Genomic DNA, 21,228 nt, shown 5'->3' on the forward strand with positions numbered 1-21,228 from the left:
ATTTTCATATGTATGAAATAGACACTATTATAAAGAAGAATATGCACATATACTGATATAAAAATCCAGTATAAAACCTTTTAAAAACGTATTTAGTAGCTCACAATTTAGCACTGTTGATGGGGTTAGGCTGGGAAACCCAATGAAATGGGCTGAGAAATAAAGAAAAGCAGACACTCCCCCTCCACTGCATATAAAAAGACCCATTACACAAGCTGGAGTCTGTAGACATCAGTATACATCTATAACTTTGGGGATTGGTTATGATTCTGAAAATCAGCACAATGTTATTTAAAAATAAGCAAAAACTATACATTGTTACAAAAATACACCCAGATGGGCTATATAAATGGATAATCTACAAAACATTTATGCAAAGAAAAATCTAGTGTACAGTGTCCCTTTAAAATGGAGCTGACAGACTTGCCTGCAAACCCACAACTGCTTTTTAATTCTTCTGGGGGAAAACATACTGAATTAAGTATGTTTCAACACAAGCCAGCCTTTTGCACACAAGGCCTAATGTGGCACAAAGCGAGAATGCTTTATATTAAATCTATGTGGACCCCAACAGGGGAAAGAAGAAAAAAAAAAAAAGACAAAGAATGCTAACATGTCGCTTTATTAAAAACAGATTCCCCTATTTATGTGAAATCAGAGCATTATTACACAGACTTGGTATTCATTTCTACCATTATAATTGAGTTTATATGTACTGAAATAATATGTCCATTTAAACATGTAGTTAGTCTTCTATGGAATGTATCATCTTATATTAAAGGGACAGTAAACTTAAATCACATGTTTACATTATTGTGCAGTATGTGCACATTAAAAGAGCTTTATGGGGCAATCAGCTTTTTTAAAAGTTATTTTTCTCACTGATTTCAGTTGTTAGGTCAATCACAGGCACATTGCAGACACACTTTAACATAAAGGAGCATGGTTTTATGCTGGATGAATGCACCATCTGCATAGAAGTGAATTGTTGAGCTATGCATATACAACCCTTTTCTTCTATGCAACCAATGCTTTGAGCTACTTTATAGTGAAGTGGGCCTGCAATGTGGCTGTGACTGGTCAAACAGCCTTGTGAAGTGCTTAAAAAAAACAGCTTAGCTGGCAGACAGGCTATCGGGGGGGGTCGACAGTGGTGGTTTCCGGAGCCACAATCAGGCTGAACAATAACTTTAAATATGCAGATACTATACACTAATGTAAAAATACTATTTAGTTTTACTGTCTATTTAAAGGGGCATTCTAATCCATTGGAGGAAGTAGTTTAATCATTACTGTCCATAGCCCACTATGAATTTATTTTAGCTCTTATGAAGGAAACAGCTAGTGAGCATCAGTTGCATGACCAGCCAATCACTGGCTGTATTCTGCTTTAGAGCTTCAAGGTTTTCACCTCAGGAGCAGGACTTTATCTATGTTTTTTTTACCCCTTTGCAGGGGATTAACACAGAGTCAGTAATGCAAGAATGATATGCTGTAACAAATTAAAGGATGTCATTTTGCATTAACATATTCTATTAGAACAGAACAAATTGCAATCCTCTATTTCAAGTTCTTGAGGCAAGGATCTCCTGGTTTTGAACAGGACAACTACAACATTTAAAGAATACAAAAGAATGTCTGAGAACCTTTGTATTCACATATGCCACATAGGTGTCACTGCACTTTTGTAGCACGGCAAACAACTGGCTGGTACTGAAATTTATCAAAGTGTTAAAATAATCGCTGTCACTGGTTTGGAAGTGGAACGTTAATGTTAATAACATCACCACCACATGTCACTGATATGATTGTTTTGTGTTTAGCGATCTTTTTAACACACCTGTATGTTATGTTTGCTTATGCTAGAACTACTTTTCTGGCCTAGATTAAATAAAACCTGTTTGTGAAATGTACATGAAGTGAAAAAAATCTTGTCACAAAATCACAGAATGTTTATACTACAGAGGAAGCAGACTAGGTGCTTGCTACCTCCTACAGGAATACTGTTTGACCAATAGCACCTTTATGTAGTATTTGCTGTTGATTTTATATGAGACGTGAAATGTATGTTACGGCTGTACAAATAAAAGTTAAAAATAAAATAAAAAAAATGTCTTCCCGCCCCTCATAAAACTCCTTTAAAATGCTACTGAAAAAATAGATTAAAGGGACAGTAAACACAAAACATTTCTGTAACATACGAGCTAAGTCTAAACATTTTTTAAAACAAACGTATTTGTAGCAATTGCTTTTTCAGTAGCCAAACGCCACCCACAATTTGCCTTATTTGGAGAATTTGGGCTTGAGTCCGAAGCTGACAAGGCTTGCCAGAGTCATTATGTTTGTATGTAGCGCTAAGTTTTTCTGTTGTTATTTGTTAAAGCCAATGAGCAGTGGCGGTTCTAGACAAATTTTACTGGGGGGGCCAAGGTGGGGCCAGTGTTTAATCAGGGGGGCACATTAAAAAACGGAAACAAATGAGATATATATATCCAGCAGTCACAGGGGCACTGGCCCCTGTGTAGAACCGCCCCTGCCAATGAGGGAAAGCCTTAAGAAGTCTGTAGTGAGCTTTTTCAGTTTTGAAAATTAGAAAAGCCCCAATTTTCAGAGACAAATTACATGAAAAGGGAACAAAATAAATAATGAAAGTACACACTGGATGCACACTTATTCAAATCAGTCACTGGAACATTTTAGTTGTAATCAATATTTTAAACACTTGTGTTTTACAAAGTATTCTCACCAAAACATCCTGATGCATTTTGCACATACGCTTCATCAATCAATGAAAGTATATTCCAAGTTGTTTCCCTATGCAAAACTAAACCGTTTATATTAAATGCTCAAGGTGTGTACCGTTTGAAGAGACATAAGAGAAAATAAAAACAAGATAACTTTTTCAGCTTTTAAATAGCAAGAGAAGACAGTGGCAAGCGTCTGAAAAATCTAGACCACTCCCCTAGAAAGGAGAGGAACTCCCGTGTCGAGCCCCCTAGTGACGCCTTTTGTTCTATCTAGTGAGGCTACTTTGTCTTGGCAAATCAGACATACAAATATTTTACATTTACATAAACTGTTTTGCTGGAATGTTTTTCATAAATGTTCCTCTTGTAATTTTGTTTTTATTCCATGTGGCTACTGATTTGATGTGTGAGATGTCATGTATTGGACACCTCACACAACTATAGATGTTAATGCCAGTGATTTTGGTCTCACTGTTCAGGCACCTCATTTTAAAGGCTATAAATAGGTCTCTTTCTCTTGTATACTGCTATTTGAATGTATGCAGTTCTTCCCTAAACCTCACTCATCTCTACTTTGGAAACTGGTGCCATAAAATAAATATTGGGAATTATGACCTCTATATAGTTTTGTATATAATATATATGCTATATTTATTATAATGTTTAAATTGAATTTAACACAAACAGAAAGTACTTTTATGTTTAACACTGATACTGGCTTTTAAAATGCATGGTTTTAGAAGTAACAAAATGGTGTACAATGTCCCTTTAATATCTGAGAAAAAAATAAAGCTAATCTAATTGTGTCATGTACACAGCAGCCAATGACTTGTGCAACACATAACAGCTACAATGCTAGGGAAGTACAGACAAAATCAGAGAGGGCTGTAAACTGAAAAGAGTGTAATCCCTGTCCAGGTGGGTTTACACTTGGAAATAATCTGTTAGTGTATTAGCTGGAATAGTGATAGTCAATCAGCTTCACTTCAAAGGGCTGCAACCAGTAAATCCTCAAACAGCAGCACATTATGATAAATCCTATTCCTGCATGCCCAGGGAGTTGGTTCAATCTCACTGTGGAGATGGAAAAAGTGGATTAGTGGAGGCTAGAATGTAAACTGAATTGTATTGTTTAGCAAACAAGAGTAGACCTGTGTTAGGGGAGGGGTATTTAGTATGGGGGTACACATGCTACTACTCTTTTGGTTACAATATTAGCTTTGATAGATAGATAGATAGATAGATAGATAGATAGATAGATAGATATATGACCTCATCAGCCAGTAAGCAATCAGTCTAAAGAGATGAACTGTGCACAAAGATTAAAAATCAAATTACCTCCTAAAAGTTTAAACAGTACTTTTTTTGTTTTTACATACATGATAGGCATTTGTCGAGGTCACTGTCCCTTTAAATAACCAAAATTGAGTACTTATAAGGTTACAAAACTATTATAATTAAGATTTAAATAATTTTACTAAGCATCTAAACACCTTTCCAGTAAAAAAAAAGATTGCCTTAAATGATAGATTTATTATATACAAATATTATAATACAGCACTAAATATCTAAAGTATGAAAGAAATCCAAATATTACTGAATCAGCAGTACATGGTACTACACATGGATCTCAGAGGTCTCATTTGAGACTGGGCCTACACCTCTAGGGGCCCCTGCAATCAGTAGTGGGATCACTCCACCTGCATCATATCTTCTTCTGTGTGCTCCCCTGCAAACCAGGCTCACAAGTGCATGAAGTAATATGGTGGTGGGATTTCCTAGATGGCAGCCACAGTATTGATGTACAGAAAAACCTACATCCATATTGGTACAGGAAAGCTGCACATATCCTCTAGTAGAGACTAACCAAAGGGGGACAATGACTCACATTCAAAGAGAAGCAACTCATTTTTTATACTATTTTGCTGCTGGGGCCCAGCGAGGTCTAGCTACGGCCCTGGTACTATAGGATTATTTAAAGGGACAATGTAGTCACATTTTTGTATTCCCTAAAAGATGGCATTTCAAAAATCGATTATTATTTCTTTTTTATTATTATTTAATTTCCCTGCCTCAAATAAACCAGTTTTCTTACTTGCAGAGGGGGTGTATCACCAGTAAAGATGAGGGAGATATTCATTACTACTATATTTAGTTTCAAACAGCGTTAATATTTGTTTATAAAAGCAAAAATAAAAAAATGTTTACATGTATAAAATGCTGTTCTTTTATAAGCAGTATAGAAAATGTGAGTACAATGTCCCTTTAAGATGTTTTTGTTTTAAACCCTGATGACCATAAGACTTGCATTTATGAGGTGCACTGAGAAATTCATGAAGGCTTTTCCATTCTTAAGAAACCTGAGCAGACAATAACTGTATAGTTAACACAGAAAATAACCCATTTTATGCTCTCTGCTGCCAAACGGAGTTAGAAGGCTCATAAATGTTACTCAAAAATGTGACCTGGCCCAAGCTTCCAAAAAAACAAACTTGAATTAAAAACAGTGCACTTACTGTTCTTGGGATGGGTGGAGACAAAGATCCGTTTGGCATGTATGGGTCATTATTCATATTTGGCATCATGATATAACTTGGGTATCCTGTATAAGAGGGTCCTTTGCTGTATAGACCACCATCCGGATGTTTTCCAGCTATTTAAAAGGGAGAATAAGAAATAAGAAATAAAGGACATATGTAATGTGAAAAAAGGCTTTTACTTAAATATTTTACTGCTGAATTTGCCTGCAGCACTCCCCAGGCCCTGCAACCACTCATAGTGCTACATTGTTTGATTAGGACTTGTAATTCTGGAGCTGCAGTAAATCTTCACCACTAAGAAAAGTTTCACTTAATACAATACAATAGACCTTTATAATACAGTGATTGTTTATTAAGCTGAATATAGAATACTTGCTCCTACGGCATGATGGTCTTTACATTAGACTTTTCATAAATTTAGTCTTTGAAGAATCAGATAAAGGGAAAAAAAAGCTTAAAAAAAACCCCACAAAAAAATTTGGGATTCAGATAGAACATGCAATTTTAAGCAACAGTGTAAATGGCTACATTTAGCCACCAATAAGCAGATGCTACCCAGGTTCTGAACCAAAAATGGACCGGCTCCTAAGCTTAACATTCCTGCTTTTTCAAATAAAGATAGCAAGAGAACGAAGAAAAAATGATAATAGGATTAAATGAGAAAGTTGTTTAAAATTGCATCCTCTGTCTGAATCATTAAAGAAAAAAAATGTGGATTTTGTGTCCCTTTAACTACTCTTACAGTTGTTACAGGATCTCCCCAGTTAGTTAAAAGGACAAAAAAGTGGAAAATGTAACCACTCTAATGTTTTACAGCATTGCTAGCATATAAATATGTGTTTATTACCAGGACCTAGCTGAGCCAATAGCAAGAGACCACAAATCAGCAGCTTGCCCCCAGTAGTAAATTGCTGCTCCTGAGCCTACCTAGGTATGCTTTTTCAACAAACAATGAAGTTAAAGGGACAGTCTAGTCAAAATAAAACTTTCAGTATTCAGATAAATCATGCAATTTTAAACAAGTTTCCAATGTACTTTTATCATTAAATTTGCTTTGTTCACTTGGTATTCTTTGTTGAAAGCTAAACCTTGGAAACTCATATGCTAATTTCTAAACCCTTGAAGGTTGCCTGTTATCGCGGGGCGTTTTCTTAGTTTTTCACAGCTAGACGGTTCTAGTTCATGTGTGCCATACAGAAAACATTGTGCTCACTCCCGTGTAGTTATTTATGAGTCAGCACTGATTGGCAATCATATAGCCATATGTACATCAGCCAATCGGCCTTTATACAGTCATATACACACACTTGCAGTCTGAATATAATTGGCATGATCTGTTTAGATTTTTTTTTTTTGGCCAGCTAAATTAATAGCTATTCTTTGTGTGTGTGAGAGAGATTATATATATATATATATTATAAAAACTCATGTTATATCTGCTTTTTCTAAGTGGACTGTAATCAGTATGTTGGATAGTCAATCATTTGACTGTTTTTCTTTTAGCCTGTATATTTCACATTTCAATAAATATCTGTTTGACCAGTGTAAAAATAAACTTATTATATAATTAGTTACGTAGGTTTATTTATTTATTTATTATAGAACAGGACACATAAATCTATTTTAAAGACATTCAAAAAATTAAAAGGCAAATTTGAAATGCCCAGTGTTTATGGTGGAATTAAGTTTAAAAGTAATGTCCATTTAAGAACAAAACTGTTCCTCCAATTATTACAAAATAAACTCCTGTACACTATATTACAGATATTGGGGCAATTAATGATGCAAACTTAACCCACCTTCATCTGGATGCTCTCTAGATTTTTCATGATATGAACCTGGTCTTCGCCTCGAAACCTAGAAAACAGAAAAATAAAATACTAATTAATGTCTCAGGTCTCCACAACAGGCCACGGTACTGTATGTTCTTCCTATATGTAAATCTGCTATTTGAAATAATACAGATTTTTTTTTAAAGGATTATTACACACCTTGAGATTGTAATATATAAGTATAAAAAAGCAATGTAATTTCATTGTTTATTTTGGTCTGTTTTTCTGTAAATTTTCAATTCCTGTTAAAAGTGACTCCAGACTTAACCAACAGTGTTTTATTCCACACATGCCTTGTATTTGGATTGAAAATGTAGCAGTGCCATGTATAAAATACGTCATTTTGCATAGTAAATCTATTTCGCAATATACTTTTATTTTTTTTGCCCCCCTGTAATTTAGATCTAAAAATTGCTTTTTTTGGCTTGGAAACCGAAAGAGCACATGGAAAACTTCACAGGCCTAAATCCTGTCACACATCTCTCCCTACTTTGTAGTTTAATATCTATTCTTTTCTGCTGAGGCCAAACAACTGAGACTTTCTTAACATAATGACAGTGACAAGCCCCGTCAACTCCAAACTGATGTCAAGATTGGCTCCTCCAAATAAGGAAAGTGGTGAGTGGAGTTTGACCACTGACAAATAATTGCATCAAACAATGTTATTCTACTGATATGTTGATGTATTAGAAGAAAGTAGAAAAAAGGTTGAAATTACAGTGTTTACTGCCCCTTTAAGTTTAAAAAGGATATGCATGTTTGTGTATTACAGGACATACAATTTACAAACTACAAAAAATGTAATAGATTATATATATACAGTCGTATGCAAAAGTTTAGGCACCCCTGACAATTTCCATGATTTTCATTTATAAATAATTGGGTGTTTGGATCAGCAATTTCATTTTGATCTATTAAATAACTGAAGGACACAGTAATATTTCAGTAGTGAAATGAGGTTTATTGGATTAACAGAAAATGTGCAATAGGCATCCAAATGAAATTAGACAGGTGCATAAATTTGGGCACCCTTGTCATTTTGTTGATTTGAATACCTGTAACTACCTAGCACTGATTAATTGGAACACATTATTGGTTTGGTGAGCCCATTAAGCCTTGAATATCATAGACAGGTGCAACCAATCATGAGAAAAGGTATTTAAGGTGGCCAATTTCAAGTTGTTGTTCTCTTTGACTCTCCTTTAAAACAAAGATTTTTCAACATTATGGTTTAGGGGAAGGCTACAAAAAGCTATAGCAGAGATTTAAGCTGTCAGTCCAATAGCAACTTAAGGTCCAATAGAGAATGAGGTACGCCCACAGGGGGCGTGCATTTGAACCTCCATTATCCATGTATTAGTATATCTACTTCGTTGGCATCTGAGCACGCCTTTGTTTTTCTCGTTGTTAAGGCAACATGATGGTCAGTCCAATAGAGATTGAGGGGGCGTGTTCAAGCGCTGTAATAAAAGATCGGTATGTAACTAGTGCTACTGGCAGCAATCTATTTAGCTTTCTGGTACATCTGATTGTGAATGGTTATGTGGAACTGAATTGAAGGGATTAGCGTCTTATTACAGTATAGGTTGCAACGGAGCCTCTAACAGCATATTATTAGAATTAATTATGTGGTGGGGAGTATCCCATTGTGACGTGAGAATGGTATGTCACTTGGGATAGTCCACTTTTTGCATAGGGGTGTAATGCGGATTGTAATGTGATTCAATTCGAGGACAAGAGGCATTGTTAAAGCTATTTTAATACATTCACTATAAATTTTTGTAAATCTTTATTGATGCTGTGGAAACAGTTTATTTATTTTTTCACTATTATCTTTTGAATGAGAGCACAAATATATTGAGCACATATTTACAAATCTCCAGTGATTGGAGTTTCTGCTGGGGGAGGGTTTTGTATGCCTTTATAAGTCTGTTTGTTTGGAGTTTTCATTTGTCAGAGGAAGGGACGTGTGAAGTCCCGAAACGTCACATCAAATAAATTTTATCACGTTTGAAGTCTGAAGTCCAGTGAGTGCTGTATCCTATGCATGCCTATATATATATAGACACACACACAAATTTAATTAATCCCTTCCCGCCATTAGGACATTCCATTCCGTCCTAACTGGACTGAGCTTTAGCCATTTGGCTGTACTGAAGCCAAATGCACTTCCTGAATGAGATCACGGTTTGGAGGGCGTGCCTACTGTCATAGGGACTCCCCCCTGACCCAATCCCATCATTAAATTCTCGCAACCGCATGCACGATCATGTGATTTAAATTTGCTGAAGAAAAGGGTTAAAAGATAGATATATTTTGTTTTTTTTCATAAATAAAAAGCTAAAAATGGCAGCAATTAGCATGCAGGGAATCCCTGCTATAAAGTGTGAGCAGGTATTGATTGTGAGGAGTTCTGCAGACCAGGGCTACATATATGCTGACACACTCCACACTGCTTGGTCATGTTACTGACAGCTCTGGACGGCATCAATTAACTCCCTCCTTCCGTGTTGCATCATAGGTAAAATGGCTTTGCAGGAAGCATAATTGGGAAGGCTTAACCAAAGTTGGATTTGTATTTCCCAGCTGCGTGGCCTCGAAAGGATCCACCAGGGTGCAAGATACAAAGGCTTAATTTTAAAGCGCCAGTGGCTCCTGGTGCCTGGGTTTGTCAAGCCTTGCTTTAAAGAGACACAAAACACCTTGTAATTACAATTTTTTGTAACTCCTTGTTTTTGGCAATGGTTTTGAACACCTAAACTCCCTCCACCTTGTTTGCAGGAGCCAATCTAGAATTGGTACTGAAGAAGATAAAGCTATTTTTCATTTTGTTAGTAAAACTTGTACAGCTTTGTGCTCTGTATGATATTTAATCCCCCTTCCCAGACACATTAGGGACAGATATTAAAAGGACAGCAACACCATGTAATTACAAAACATTTCTGTTGTCTTCTTACAGAACAAAATATAAACCAAATCTAAACAAATTAAAGGGACACTGAACCCAATTTTATTATTTTGTAATTCAGATAGAGCATGACATTTTAAGCACCTTTCTAATTTACTCCTATTTTTAAATTTTCTTCATTCTCTTGGTATCTTTATTTGAAATGCAAGAATGTAAGTTTAGATGCCGGCCCATTTTTGGTGAACAACCTGGGTTGTCCTTGCTGATTGGTGGATAAATTCATCCACCAATGAAAAATTGCTGTCCAGAGGTCTGATCCAAAAAAAGCTTTGATGCCTTCTTTTTCAAAGATAAGATTGCAAGAGAACGAAGAAAAATTGATAATAGGAGTAAATTAGAAAGTTGCTTAAAATTGCATGCTCTATCTGAATCACAAAAGAAAAAAATTGGGTTCAGTGTCCCTTTAACATTGTATACTGCAATTGTTTTTCAATAACCCCAAACTCCACCCTTCACTTGCCTTATTTGGACGAGCCAATCTGGGATTTAGTCTGCAGACAACAAGGTTAGTCACCAGTCATTTAGTAAAATGGAAATTGTTTTGCAGTTGTTATCTGTTAAAGGGTTACTTTCTGTTATGATTTTTAAGCTAAACAACTAACATATTAAAGTTAATAAACATTAATTAAAACCTACTGACCTATATTTTCTCCAAAACGAAGTTTCATAACGTTCTAAAAGTTATATCTTTTATTCGTCGATGATGTCACGTTATCCTGCCCACTATTTTCAGCACTGAGTGTTCAAAATACTTAAACCAATAACTTTGTGTTTAAAGCGCCATTTTGGAACCTAGGTATTGTAAACGGATTGGTACAGAGCAAAGGATACCCACGGTGTGGGTGTGGAAAACAATTAAATTTACAGACAAGAGTTCTGATATATGGTAGAGAGATATGTTAATGAAATGCTATTGAGAAAAAGCGTATTTGGGGTAGTTAGTTAGTAACAGGCATAGAAAATATTTACTTACAGCGGCCCTTTAAGGTCAATTAAAGAAATATATGTTGCTGGATTTGCCTTGAGAAGTCAGCAGGGTACATTTTAAATTCTTAAAAATTTGAAAAATCTACATTTGTTAGAGCTAAATTGCAAACATTGCAAAGTTGTTTTATTGCACATAACTAAATATTTTATATTAAAATCCCAATGTGTTTACTGTCCCTTCTTAAGGCCTAGATTTGGAGTTCGGCGGTAGCCGTCAAAACCAGCGTTAGAGGCTCCTAACGCTGGTTTTGGGCGCCCGCTGGTATTTGGAGTCAGTGATTAAAGGGTCTAACGCTCACTTTTCAGCCGCGACTTTTCCATACCGCAGATCCCCCTACGCCATTTGCGTAGCCTATGTTTTCAATGGGATCTTTCTAACGCTGGTATTTAGAGTCGTTTCTGAAGTGAGCGTTAGAGCTCTAACGACAAAATTCCAGCCGCCTGAAAATAGCAGGAGTTAAGAGCTTTCTGGCTAACGCCGGTTTATAAAGCTCTTAACTACTGTACCCTAAAGTACACTAACACCCATAAACTACCTATGTACCCCTAAACCGAGCTCCCCCCACATCGCCGCCACTCGATTAAAATTTTTAACCCCTAATCTGCCGACTGCCACCTACGTTATACTTATGTACCCCTAATCTGCTGCCCCTAACCCCGCCGACCCCTGTATTACATTTATTAACCCCTAACCTGCCCCCCACAACGTCGCCGCCAGCTACTTAAAATAATTAACCCCTAATCTTCCGACCGCAAATCGCCGCCACCTACGTTATCCCTATGTACCCCTAATCTGCTACCCCTAACACCGCCGACCCCTATATTATATTTATTAACCCCTAATCTGCCCCCCTCAACGTCGCCGACACCTGCCTACACTTATTAACCCCTAATCTGCCGAGCGGACCTGAGCGCTACTATAATAAAGTTATTAACCCCTAATCCGCCTCACTAACCCTATCATAAATAGTATTAACCCCTAATCTGTTCCGCGCTGGATGTCTTCAGGATCCTGCCGCTTCGCTCCGGATGGAAGAAGATCGAAGATGCCGCCTGGATGATGACTTCAATCGGATGGAAGATCCTCTTCTGCCCCGCTTGGATGAAGACTTTGACCGGATCATGGACCTCTTCAGCCCCCGCTTGGGCTTGGATCAGGACATCGGAGGAGCTCTTCAGGACGGATCGGTGAACCTGGTATGGTGAAGACAAGGTAGGAAGATCTTCAGGGGCTTAGTGTTAGGTTTATTTAAGGGGGGTTTGGGTTAGATTAGGGGTATGTGGGTGGTGGGTTGTAATGTTGGGGGGGGGGGTATTGTATTTATTATTTTACAGGCAAAAGAGCTGAAATTCTTGGGGCATGCCCCGCAAAGGGCCCTGTTCAGGGCTGGTAAGGTAAAAGAGCTTGTAACTTTTTTTAATTTAGAATAGGGTAGGGAATTTTTTATTTTGGGGGGCTTTGTTATTTTATTAGGGGGCTTAGAGTAGGTGTAATTAGTTTAAAATTGTTGTAATATTTTTATTATGTTTGTAAATATTTTTTTATTTTCTGTAACTTAGATCTTTTTTATTGTTTGTACTTTAGCTAGTTTATTTAATTGTATTTATTTGTAGGAATTGTATTTAATTAATTTATTGATAGTGTAGTGTTAGGTTAATTGTAGGTAATTGTAGGTAGTTTATTTAATTAATTTATTGATAGGGTAGTGTTAGGTTTAATTATATCTTAGGTTAGGACTTATTTTACAGGTAATGTTGTTATTATTTTAACTAGGTAACTATTAAATAGTTCTTAACTATTTAATAGCTATTGTACCTGGTTAAAATAATTACAAAGTTACCTGTAAAATAAATATTAATCCTAAAATAGCTATAATATAATTATAATTTATATTGTAGCTATATTAGGATGTATTTTACAGGTAAGTATTTAGCTTTAAATAGGAATCATTTATTTAATAAGAGTTAATTTATTTCGTTAGATAAAAATTATATTTAACTTAGGGGGGTGTTAGTGTTAGGGTTAGACTTAGCTTTAGGGGTTAATACATTTATTAGAATAGCGGTGAGCTCCGGTCGGCAGATTAGGGGTTAATAATTGAAGTTAGGTGTCGGCGATGTTAGGGAGGGCAGATTAGGGGTTAATACTATTTATGATAGGGTTAGTGAGGCGGATTAGGGGTTAATAACTTTATTATAGTAGCGCTCAGGTCCGCTCGGCAGATTAGGGGTTAATAAGTGTAGGCAGGTGTCGGCGACGTTGAGGGGGGCAGATTAGGGGTTAATAAATATAATATAGGGGTCGGCGATGTTAGGGCAGCAGATTAGGGGTACATAGGGATAACGTAGGTTGCGGCGGTTTACGGAGCGGCAGATTAGGGGTTTAAAAAAATATGCAGGGGTCAGCGATAGCGGGGGCGGCAGATTAGGGGTTAATAAGTGTAAGGTTAGGGGTGTTTAGACTCGGGGTACATGTTAGAGTGTTAGGTGCAGACGTAGGAAGTGTTTCCCCATAGGAAACAATGGGGCTGCGTTAGGAGCTGAACGCTGCTTTTTTGCAGGTGTTAGGTTTTTTTTCAGCTCAAACAGCCCCATTGTTTCCTATGGGAGAATCGTGCACGAGCACGTTTTTGAGGCCGGCCGCTTCCGTAAGCAACTCTGGTATCGAGAGTTGCATTTGCGGTAAAAATGCTCTACGCTCCTTTTTTGGAGCCTAACGCAGCATTTGATTAAACTCTCGATACCAGAGTTAAATTTATGGTGCGGCCAGAAAAAAGCCCGCGGAGCGTTAGCAGCCCTTTTACCGCCGAACTCCAAATCTAGGCCTAAGTCTGCAGAGTGAATTTCAAGTTTTTAAAGTTTAATTACAGGAAAAGAAAGTAAAATATAAGTATATTGCAAAGTACTTTTTTTACTCTGCATAATTAATCATTTTATGCTACAATCTCAAGATGTTTTATGTGCCTTTATTTTATAAAAAATGTCTATGGTTATGTTGGTTCAGGCCCTTGAAGCTCATCTGTTTTCATAAAAACAGTTCTTTACAATGTGTTTTTCTTTCTTCCTTACTGCCAGTATGTACAGTATTCTACTGGCAGCAATAATACACAACTTGCAGAATCAACACTGCCTTATTACTTACCAGATTTCTACATCCAATTCTCCTTCTGTAAACCCCTTATGCAAATAATTGCCCTAATATGCCTTGTGTAGGAAAATGGTTCCTATCAATCATATGGTGACTATTAAAAGAATGTTCCAGCCAGAATCCACACAATGTACTCATAACAATGCATTTCCTTCCTTTGCTGAAGCCAGGTATCAGTTAATGTGTTTACTAAACCAAGGGCACTGCCATCTGACAGCAATTATACACTTTGTATCTGTTCATTAATTTGCTTCCTGAATGTTGTCAGTCGCAGATGTGTTAAAAGAAATATAAGATGTGATGAGTTTCTTTTTAACCATGGAATATGGAGAATAAATAATCTTACCTGGCTACATAATTCATTTGTAGCCTACAATACAGGGGGTTTGATGAACTGTTCCCCTTAAAGGGTCAACTTAAAAATTGTTCTTGTTTAAAAAAGTAGATATTCCCTTTATTACCTATTCCCCAGTTTTGCACAGAAAACACTTTTTACCTCTGTGATTACCTTGTATCTAAGACTCTTTTAACAGACCCCTGATCACATGACTTTTTATTTATTATCTATTGACTTGCATTTAAGCCAATTAGTGCTGTGTTGTGCACAACCCACAGGCGTGAGTACAATGTTATATATATTGCTCACATGAACAAGTACTCCCCTGTTGTGAAAAGCTAATAAAAAAGCATGTGATAAGAGGCTGGCTGTAGTGGCTTAGAAACAGGCAGAAATTTAAATTATCAATAAACTATGCAATACACAACTTTTTAGAGGGCATATATTGTGTCATCCAGAACTCAATGTGCAGCATATGTAAATATGCTCCATGTACATTTTATTGTAAATGTGACTTTTTATGTTTAGTTTTTGTTGGAAAAGTTTTTGTTGTTGTCCTTATTAGCCAGTTAGAAACTTATACTATAGTTAGCATTTTTACACAGCATACATTTATTGTTATTTTTAATATCAATTTAAACAACATTAATATTATACATGAAAAACATTTTAGCATTGAGAATAGTTGAATTGTTGTTCTTTCATATGCACAATATAGTTAGTTTGATTTAATGTTGTTTTAACCCAAGGATGCAAATGGGTCATAATTTTACAATGTGTCTGTTTAGCAAACAGTGAATTAATCCAGCTGCATAACAATTGCTTTAACAGAGCAAATAGGAAATCATGTCCCATATGTTATGACCATTATCAGGATTTGGACACCTTTGATATTGGTCATATTAACACATGAATCTGATATAAAATGGAAATTATAGATGGCACTATTTTAGATCATTTAGTTTATATGGATGTTTAGAATACGTATTGGGACATGCATTGTTTTGCAGTTGTTATCTGCAGAAGCCAACTAGGGGAACATATGTAGCAGTGTTTGCCTTGGGAAGTCTACATTGTGCATTTTCAGCTCTGAAAATGAGGCATTTTAATTGTCTATGGTATTTTATGTTGAGTCACCTAAATTTGGTAGATATTCTAAGTTATTTAGTAAACCAGCTCCATAAGATATTGTTTCTCATGAGAAAGTTCTTGAAACATTAGTGAATCTAATGGCGTGACAAAAAAAATTCCCCATAATGTGACATATATACATATGACAAATAAATACTTGTATAGAAAAAAATTAATTAAACTAATGAAAAATAAAACAAAACAACACATTACATTACAAAGAAAAAGATACTACACAGTCATTTGTGTAGTAAACACTAATTTTCACGTGTGCTCTGTATGAATCTTTGTGGCTCAGCTTTGGGATAAATATAATTTACTTTAGGGGGTTATAAAATTGAATGATGCCTCTTAACCTGTGCATTTATCAAATACCGGTGTAAAAGCACACAACAGAATTAAAAAATTTTTCACATTGCCTTCTAATGAGAGGATTAGAATTTGCCTGTGTGTGTATATATATATATATATATATATATATATAAAGCCTGGTTGGCGAATGTAATGGGTGATTACTGAAATAAAATTAACAACCCTCGCAAAGTGCATAACATTAACTGAAAAGAATTTTAGGAATCATAGAATGGCTACACATATAAGTATTTTATTATTAGAAAACATAGGATTTCTTTATAAACTGCTAAAAAAATATTTTTTCTACTAATTGCTTCATATCTCATAATATTTTACCTCTGTAAATTAAATATATTACACTGCCTGAAGCAACATCTTAGAAATCTTGGCAACCAAACATTAGCAACTAACCCCCAAAGGTATGCACTATAGACACCCAAAGCCATGCACTATAGACACCCAAAGCCTACTGGAGTCCAAAAAGTATTGATCTTGCTTTGCCAGCCCAGTAACAAGGTTAATTATGTGTTGGCACGACAAATCTGACCATAAGTGACAAGTGTTCCACATCACAGGAAAATTTGTGTACGAAATGGAACTTTCTACAGATAGTATATGTGCTTTCATCCAGCAGTGTTATCAGGTATACAAAGTGTTTCCTAACCATAGTCTGTATTGTGTGTTTGTTGACAATCCACTTCTTAAACATAGTTAATTGGCCATTAATTAACCTAGAAACTAATTTCTTCACTCTCCCATGTGCATGCATCTTATTGCAAAATAAATAAAAATTAAATCTCTTTCAATAAATAACTAAACTGATCGTGATAGGAAGGGCCACAATTAATACTTCAATTTGATTTTAAAAATAATACAAATAAGTGTGAACCTATATTAAGGCTTCACAAATGCTGTCTGTGTGTGTGTGTGTTTTGCATGGGTGTGTGTGTGTTTTGCATGGGTATGTGCATGTTTTGCATGAGTGTGTGTGTGCTTTACATGAGTGTGTGCATGCGTGTGTGTTTTGCATGAGTGTGTGTGTGTTTTGCATTAGTGTGTATGTGTGTGTTTTGCATGAGTGTGTATGTGTGTTTTCCATGTGTGTATGTTTTACATGAGTGTGTGCATCTGTATGTGTGAGTGTGTGTGTTTTGAATGAGTGTGTGCATGTGTGTGTTTTGCATGAGTGTGTTAGTGTGTTTTGCATAAGTGTATGTTTTACATGAGTGTGTGCATGTGTGTGTTTTGAATGAGTGTGTGCATGTGTGTGTCTGTGTTTTGCATGTGTGTGTGTTTTGCATGAGTGTGTGTGTGTGTGTTTTACATGAGTGTGTGAATGTGTGTGTGTTTTGCATGAGTGTGTGTGTGTTTTGCATAAGTGTATGTTTTACATGAGATGAGTGTGTGCATCTGTATGTGTGAGTGTGTGTGTGTTTTGAATGAGTGTGTGCATGTGTGTGTTTTGCATGAGTGTGTCTGTGTGTTTTGCATGAGTGTGTGTGTGTGTGTTTTACATGAGTGTGTGCTTTGCATGAGTGTGTGTGTGATGGGGGGTATAGGTGCATGTGAGTTCATTTGAATGTATGTGTATGCATGTGTGCGCATGTATTTGTGTTTATATCAAGGTTTCACAAATCCCATAAACCATAGAGCTATTGCTATTAGAATTCTAGTTCTGGCTCCTATTTTATTTTTCCCTACATAGATATTCATATTATATCAATATCTAGCAAAAAAAAAAATGTTTGTATTATTATTTTGGATAGCTTATAAGTTTCAAATATATTTGAAATTCCTTGCCAATGCATACACACATGACTAAATCTAATAGTAAAGCAGAATCAAAAGAAAATCTCTATGCATGTTAATTCTGTAACAGTTTCTAACAATAATGTATTAAAAACAGCACAATAAAGTATATATGTTTCCTTGTTTGTGTGTTTTGTGTTCACATACCTATATGTGGTACTGTATACACAGGTACTCTGTGTATACAGTACCTGCATATTTACACACACACATGTATATATATATATATATATATATATATATATATATATATATATATATATATATATATATATATATATATATATATATATATATAAATAAATGTAGCATAGATGTGCACTCTCACTCCATATAACAACTGCCAGGGTGCTAGTGAAATTAATAAAGTTGAACAAAAATATTGCACTCACTGATCTTTTCCAAACAAGTAAAAAGTTTACTGTGAAAAGTGACGTTTCGGGGACAAAGTATCTGTCTGAGGAAAGGGATACTTTGTCCCCGAAACATCACTTTTCACATTAAACTTTTTACTTGTTTGGAAAAGACCAGTGAGTGCAGGTTTTTTGTTCAACTCTCTCTCTCTCTCTCTCTCTATATATATATATATGAGGCTGAATTACACATGCAGGGATATTGTAAGTATGATATTTACTTGATTTGAGAAGTGAAATAAATAAATAGATGTACACATTTTCAAAGGATTCTAAGTGGAAGGCAGTGAGGTATAACATTAAAGGGTTAATCTGAGATTAGATAGGCCAAAAAAGTTTACATACAGAGAAATGAAAGCAGACTCAAAACATGAAAAGATAACAGAGGCTCCAGTGCTGTGCAGCCTTTTACCGCTGCTAGAAGTAATCACAAATAGAACAAGCAAATATATACAACAGACACTTTTCCAGACTACTTTTTTCATAATTGCATTTAAACAGACTCCTAGGCCAATAATACTAATATTTAGTTTGTAACTCAATGCAGCATGTGTATAATTTTATAGATGATAGATAAATAGGCAGATAGATATATAAAGATAGATATACACATATATACTATATACACACAAGGGAGTCCAATGGTAAATTATTACTCACCCACTGAAATTTCTGTTCTGGTAAACAAGTAGACATTTTTCTATTTTCTCTGTCTATATTATAAAATGTATGTGTGTGTATGTGTGTGTATATATATATATATATATATATATATATATATATATATATATATATATATATATATATATATATATATATATATATATATATACAGTAAACACACACACATACACTTTAAGTAATGTTTTGTCTTCGGCACATTGCATTTTAGCTTATTGCTTATAAATGTCTAACTTGCCAAATGTTGACATACCCCCTGCCCCATAAAAAAGTATGTCTGAACATTTATGTAAGGAACCACTATCTGTGGTCACCTACACTCATTTGACTTGCTGTGGCTGAACACCAGCATCCTGTTTTGCTTTCCCTTAGTGAATACAATTTGTTTGCCACAAATTATTTTACTGTTTAGTATGTGGTGACTGGATATTTTTTTCTTCAAATACAACTACAGACAAGAATGTTTTTACAACCTTTTAGAAAGATAAATCATACAATGTTACCACCTTGTTATGAAGGAAACCATAATAGCCTGCAAGATTAGAGAGGACAGCAACATAATTCTACATATGTTCTAAACTGTAGCATTTTGGATTTTACAGCATCTGAAAAAATATCAATAAAAAGGTATTTAAACCTTGAAAATGTACAAAACTATAAATTATAGTGCTGTCTCCTAATTTTCAAAGTAACCTAAAATAAATAGTATATATCTACACATATATATATATATATATATATATATATATATATATATATATATATATATATATATATATATATATATATATATATATATATATATATATATATGTTTATTTATTTTACTTTAGAGAGTCTACTCAAAGTATTGGCCTGTGAAAAATATTGCAGTTCACTCTGTAGTCACAGGAAGCGGTGACACCAGAAAAGAAGCTTGCTTTGTTGATGTCAAGAGCTTGCCTTTGTAGTGGAGATTTAAAAATCCTCATATTTCCACCATTGTTTACCCAATGATTTGAGGCTATCAAATGAACCACTACAAAAGATATAGGCTGACACTGCCAGACCTGCACTGTTCTAAATCAGGGGTACTGTAAGACAGAGGGTATAACCTTGTCTTCAATCACTGAGACCCTTGACAGTACACATATGACTTGTGAGTTTTTTGTCTCTAGGGGCCTCTTTGAGAGAAAGTGTTTTAATTTAAATAGTGCTCAGATCTTTCAAGTATCTTGGACATGCCACTTTACAGACTGTTTCTAATACTATGAGTCGTCTGCAACTTCTTTATGGCATTCTTATATTCATTTTTCAAGCTCTTTTGAAACACATATTTACTAATCTTGATTGTTAAACAATATAAATCAATGTGTGCATGACTGGTTAGCAAGACTGCAGAAGACTGAAACAAGATTAATTAACTGTATATAAATAAAGCAGTACTGTAACAAATGTGTAGACACTGTGACAATGTGATGCTTATAACAGTATTCAATAAGAAATTCATCTTTTACCACAGGTCATTATTTCAAAAGGCCCATCTTATATATTTATAGAGGGTATATATTATATAACCACTCTCTCCCTATAATATGGGTTTGTTGTTTCCATGTGCCCAGTTACCCTCATTTTGCTCCAGAGATTTTTTTCACCCCCCCCCCCCCCACACACACACACATCCCATCTACCTATCCACACTTGCAACACACACGTTGCTCCTCTTCTCCACTATGATCTCTGTCCCTGGATCTACAAAAACAGCAAAATCTGCTGGTAACAATCTGTAGAAAATGCTGTACGTTCCTGTTTTAACTTGTTTTCAGGTAACCTTCTTTCCACATTGACTTTCTCTCTACACTCACGTGGCCTATATTTACTAACAGTTCAAAGAACGCGTAAGTACACCTGGAGCAGATTCACTGAGGTGTGAGGCAGATCTCCTGTTTTAGTGAATCTGCTCCATATGATTACATAGGGGGCATTTGTCTTCTTAGCTAGTAGAAACCTCTCTCCCATTACTAGTTGTCTTTCTCTTGGTTGGTTACCTCGTGACTGTTGGGATTGATCTCTGACTCGTTGACCAAAGAAGACTTGATATCTGCAAGGTCACCTTCTTCTTCAGGATGGCTGATCTCTGCGTAGATTTTTTCCTTCTGGGGATCACCTTCATCCTTAAAGGGGATCATCTCATCTGTGGCACAAAGCTCGGGGTCCCCCCCAGCTCCATTGCCTCCCCCTGCTCCTGAGAGCTGAGGCATGGCTTTGTGACAGAGGAGGACACCACTGATGTTCTCAGGGA

At 35.6% G+C, this 21,228-nt stretch overlaps 1 protein-coding gene across 2 annotated transcripts in view; it reads right to left on the minus strand.

Moving 5' to 3' along the window:
* LEF1 (lymphoid enhancer binding factor 1) overlaps window positions 1–21,228 on the minus strand; it is a 175,525-nt gene that overhangs the window by 153,515 nt on the left and 782 nt on the right. For both annotated transcript variants that reach the window (XM_053703528.1, XM_053703527.1), the window contains exons 1-3: window positions 20,975–21,228; window positions 7,087–7,144; window positions 5,264–5,400 (exon numbers count right to left, since the gene is read on the minus strand). The exon at window positions 20,975–21,228 is cut by the window's right edge. In XM_053703528.1, coding sequence (XP_053559503.1) covers window positions 5,264–5,400; window positions 7,087–7,144; window positions 20,975–21,187 — 408 coding nt within the window. In that variant the 5' untranslated portion in view covers window positions 21,188–21,228. The remainder of the gene's footprint in view (window positions 1–5,263; window positions 5,401–7,086; window positions 7,145–20,974) is intronic.

Source organism: Bombina bombina, chromosome 2 (genome assembly GCF_027579735.1).
Source record: "Bombina bombina isolate aBomBom1 chromosome 2, aBomBom1.pri, whole genome shotgun sequence".
Classification (NCBI taxonomy): Eukaryota; Metazoa; Chordata; class Amphibia; order Anura; family Bombinatoridae; genus Bombina; species Bombina bombina.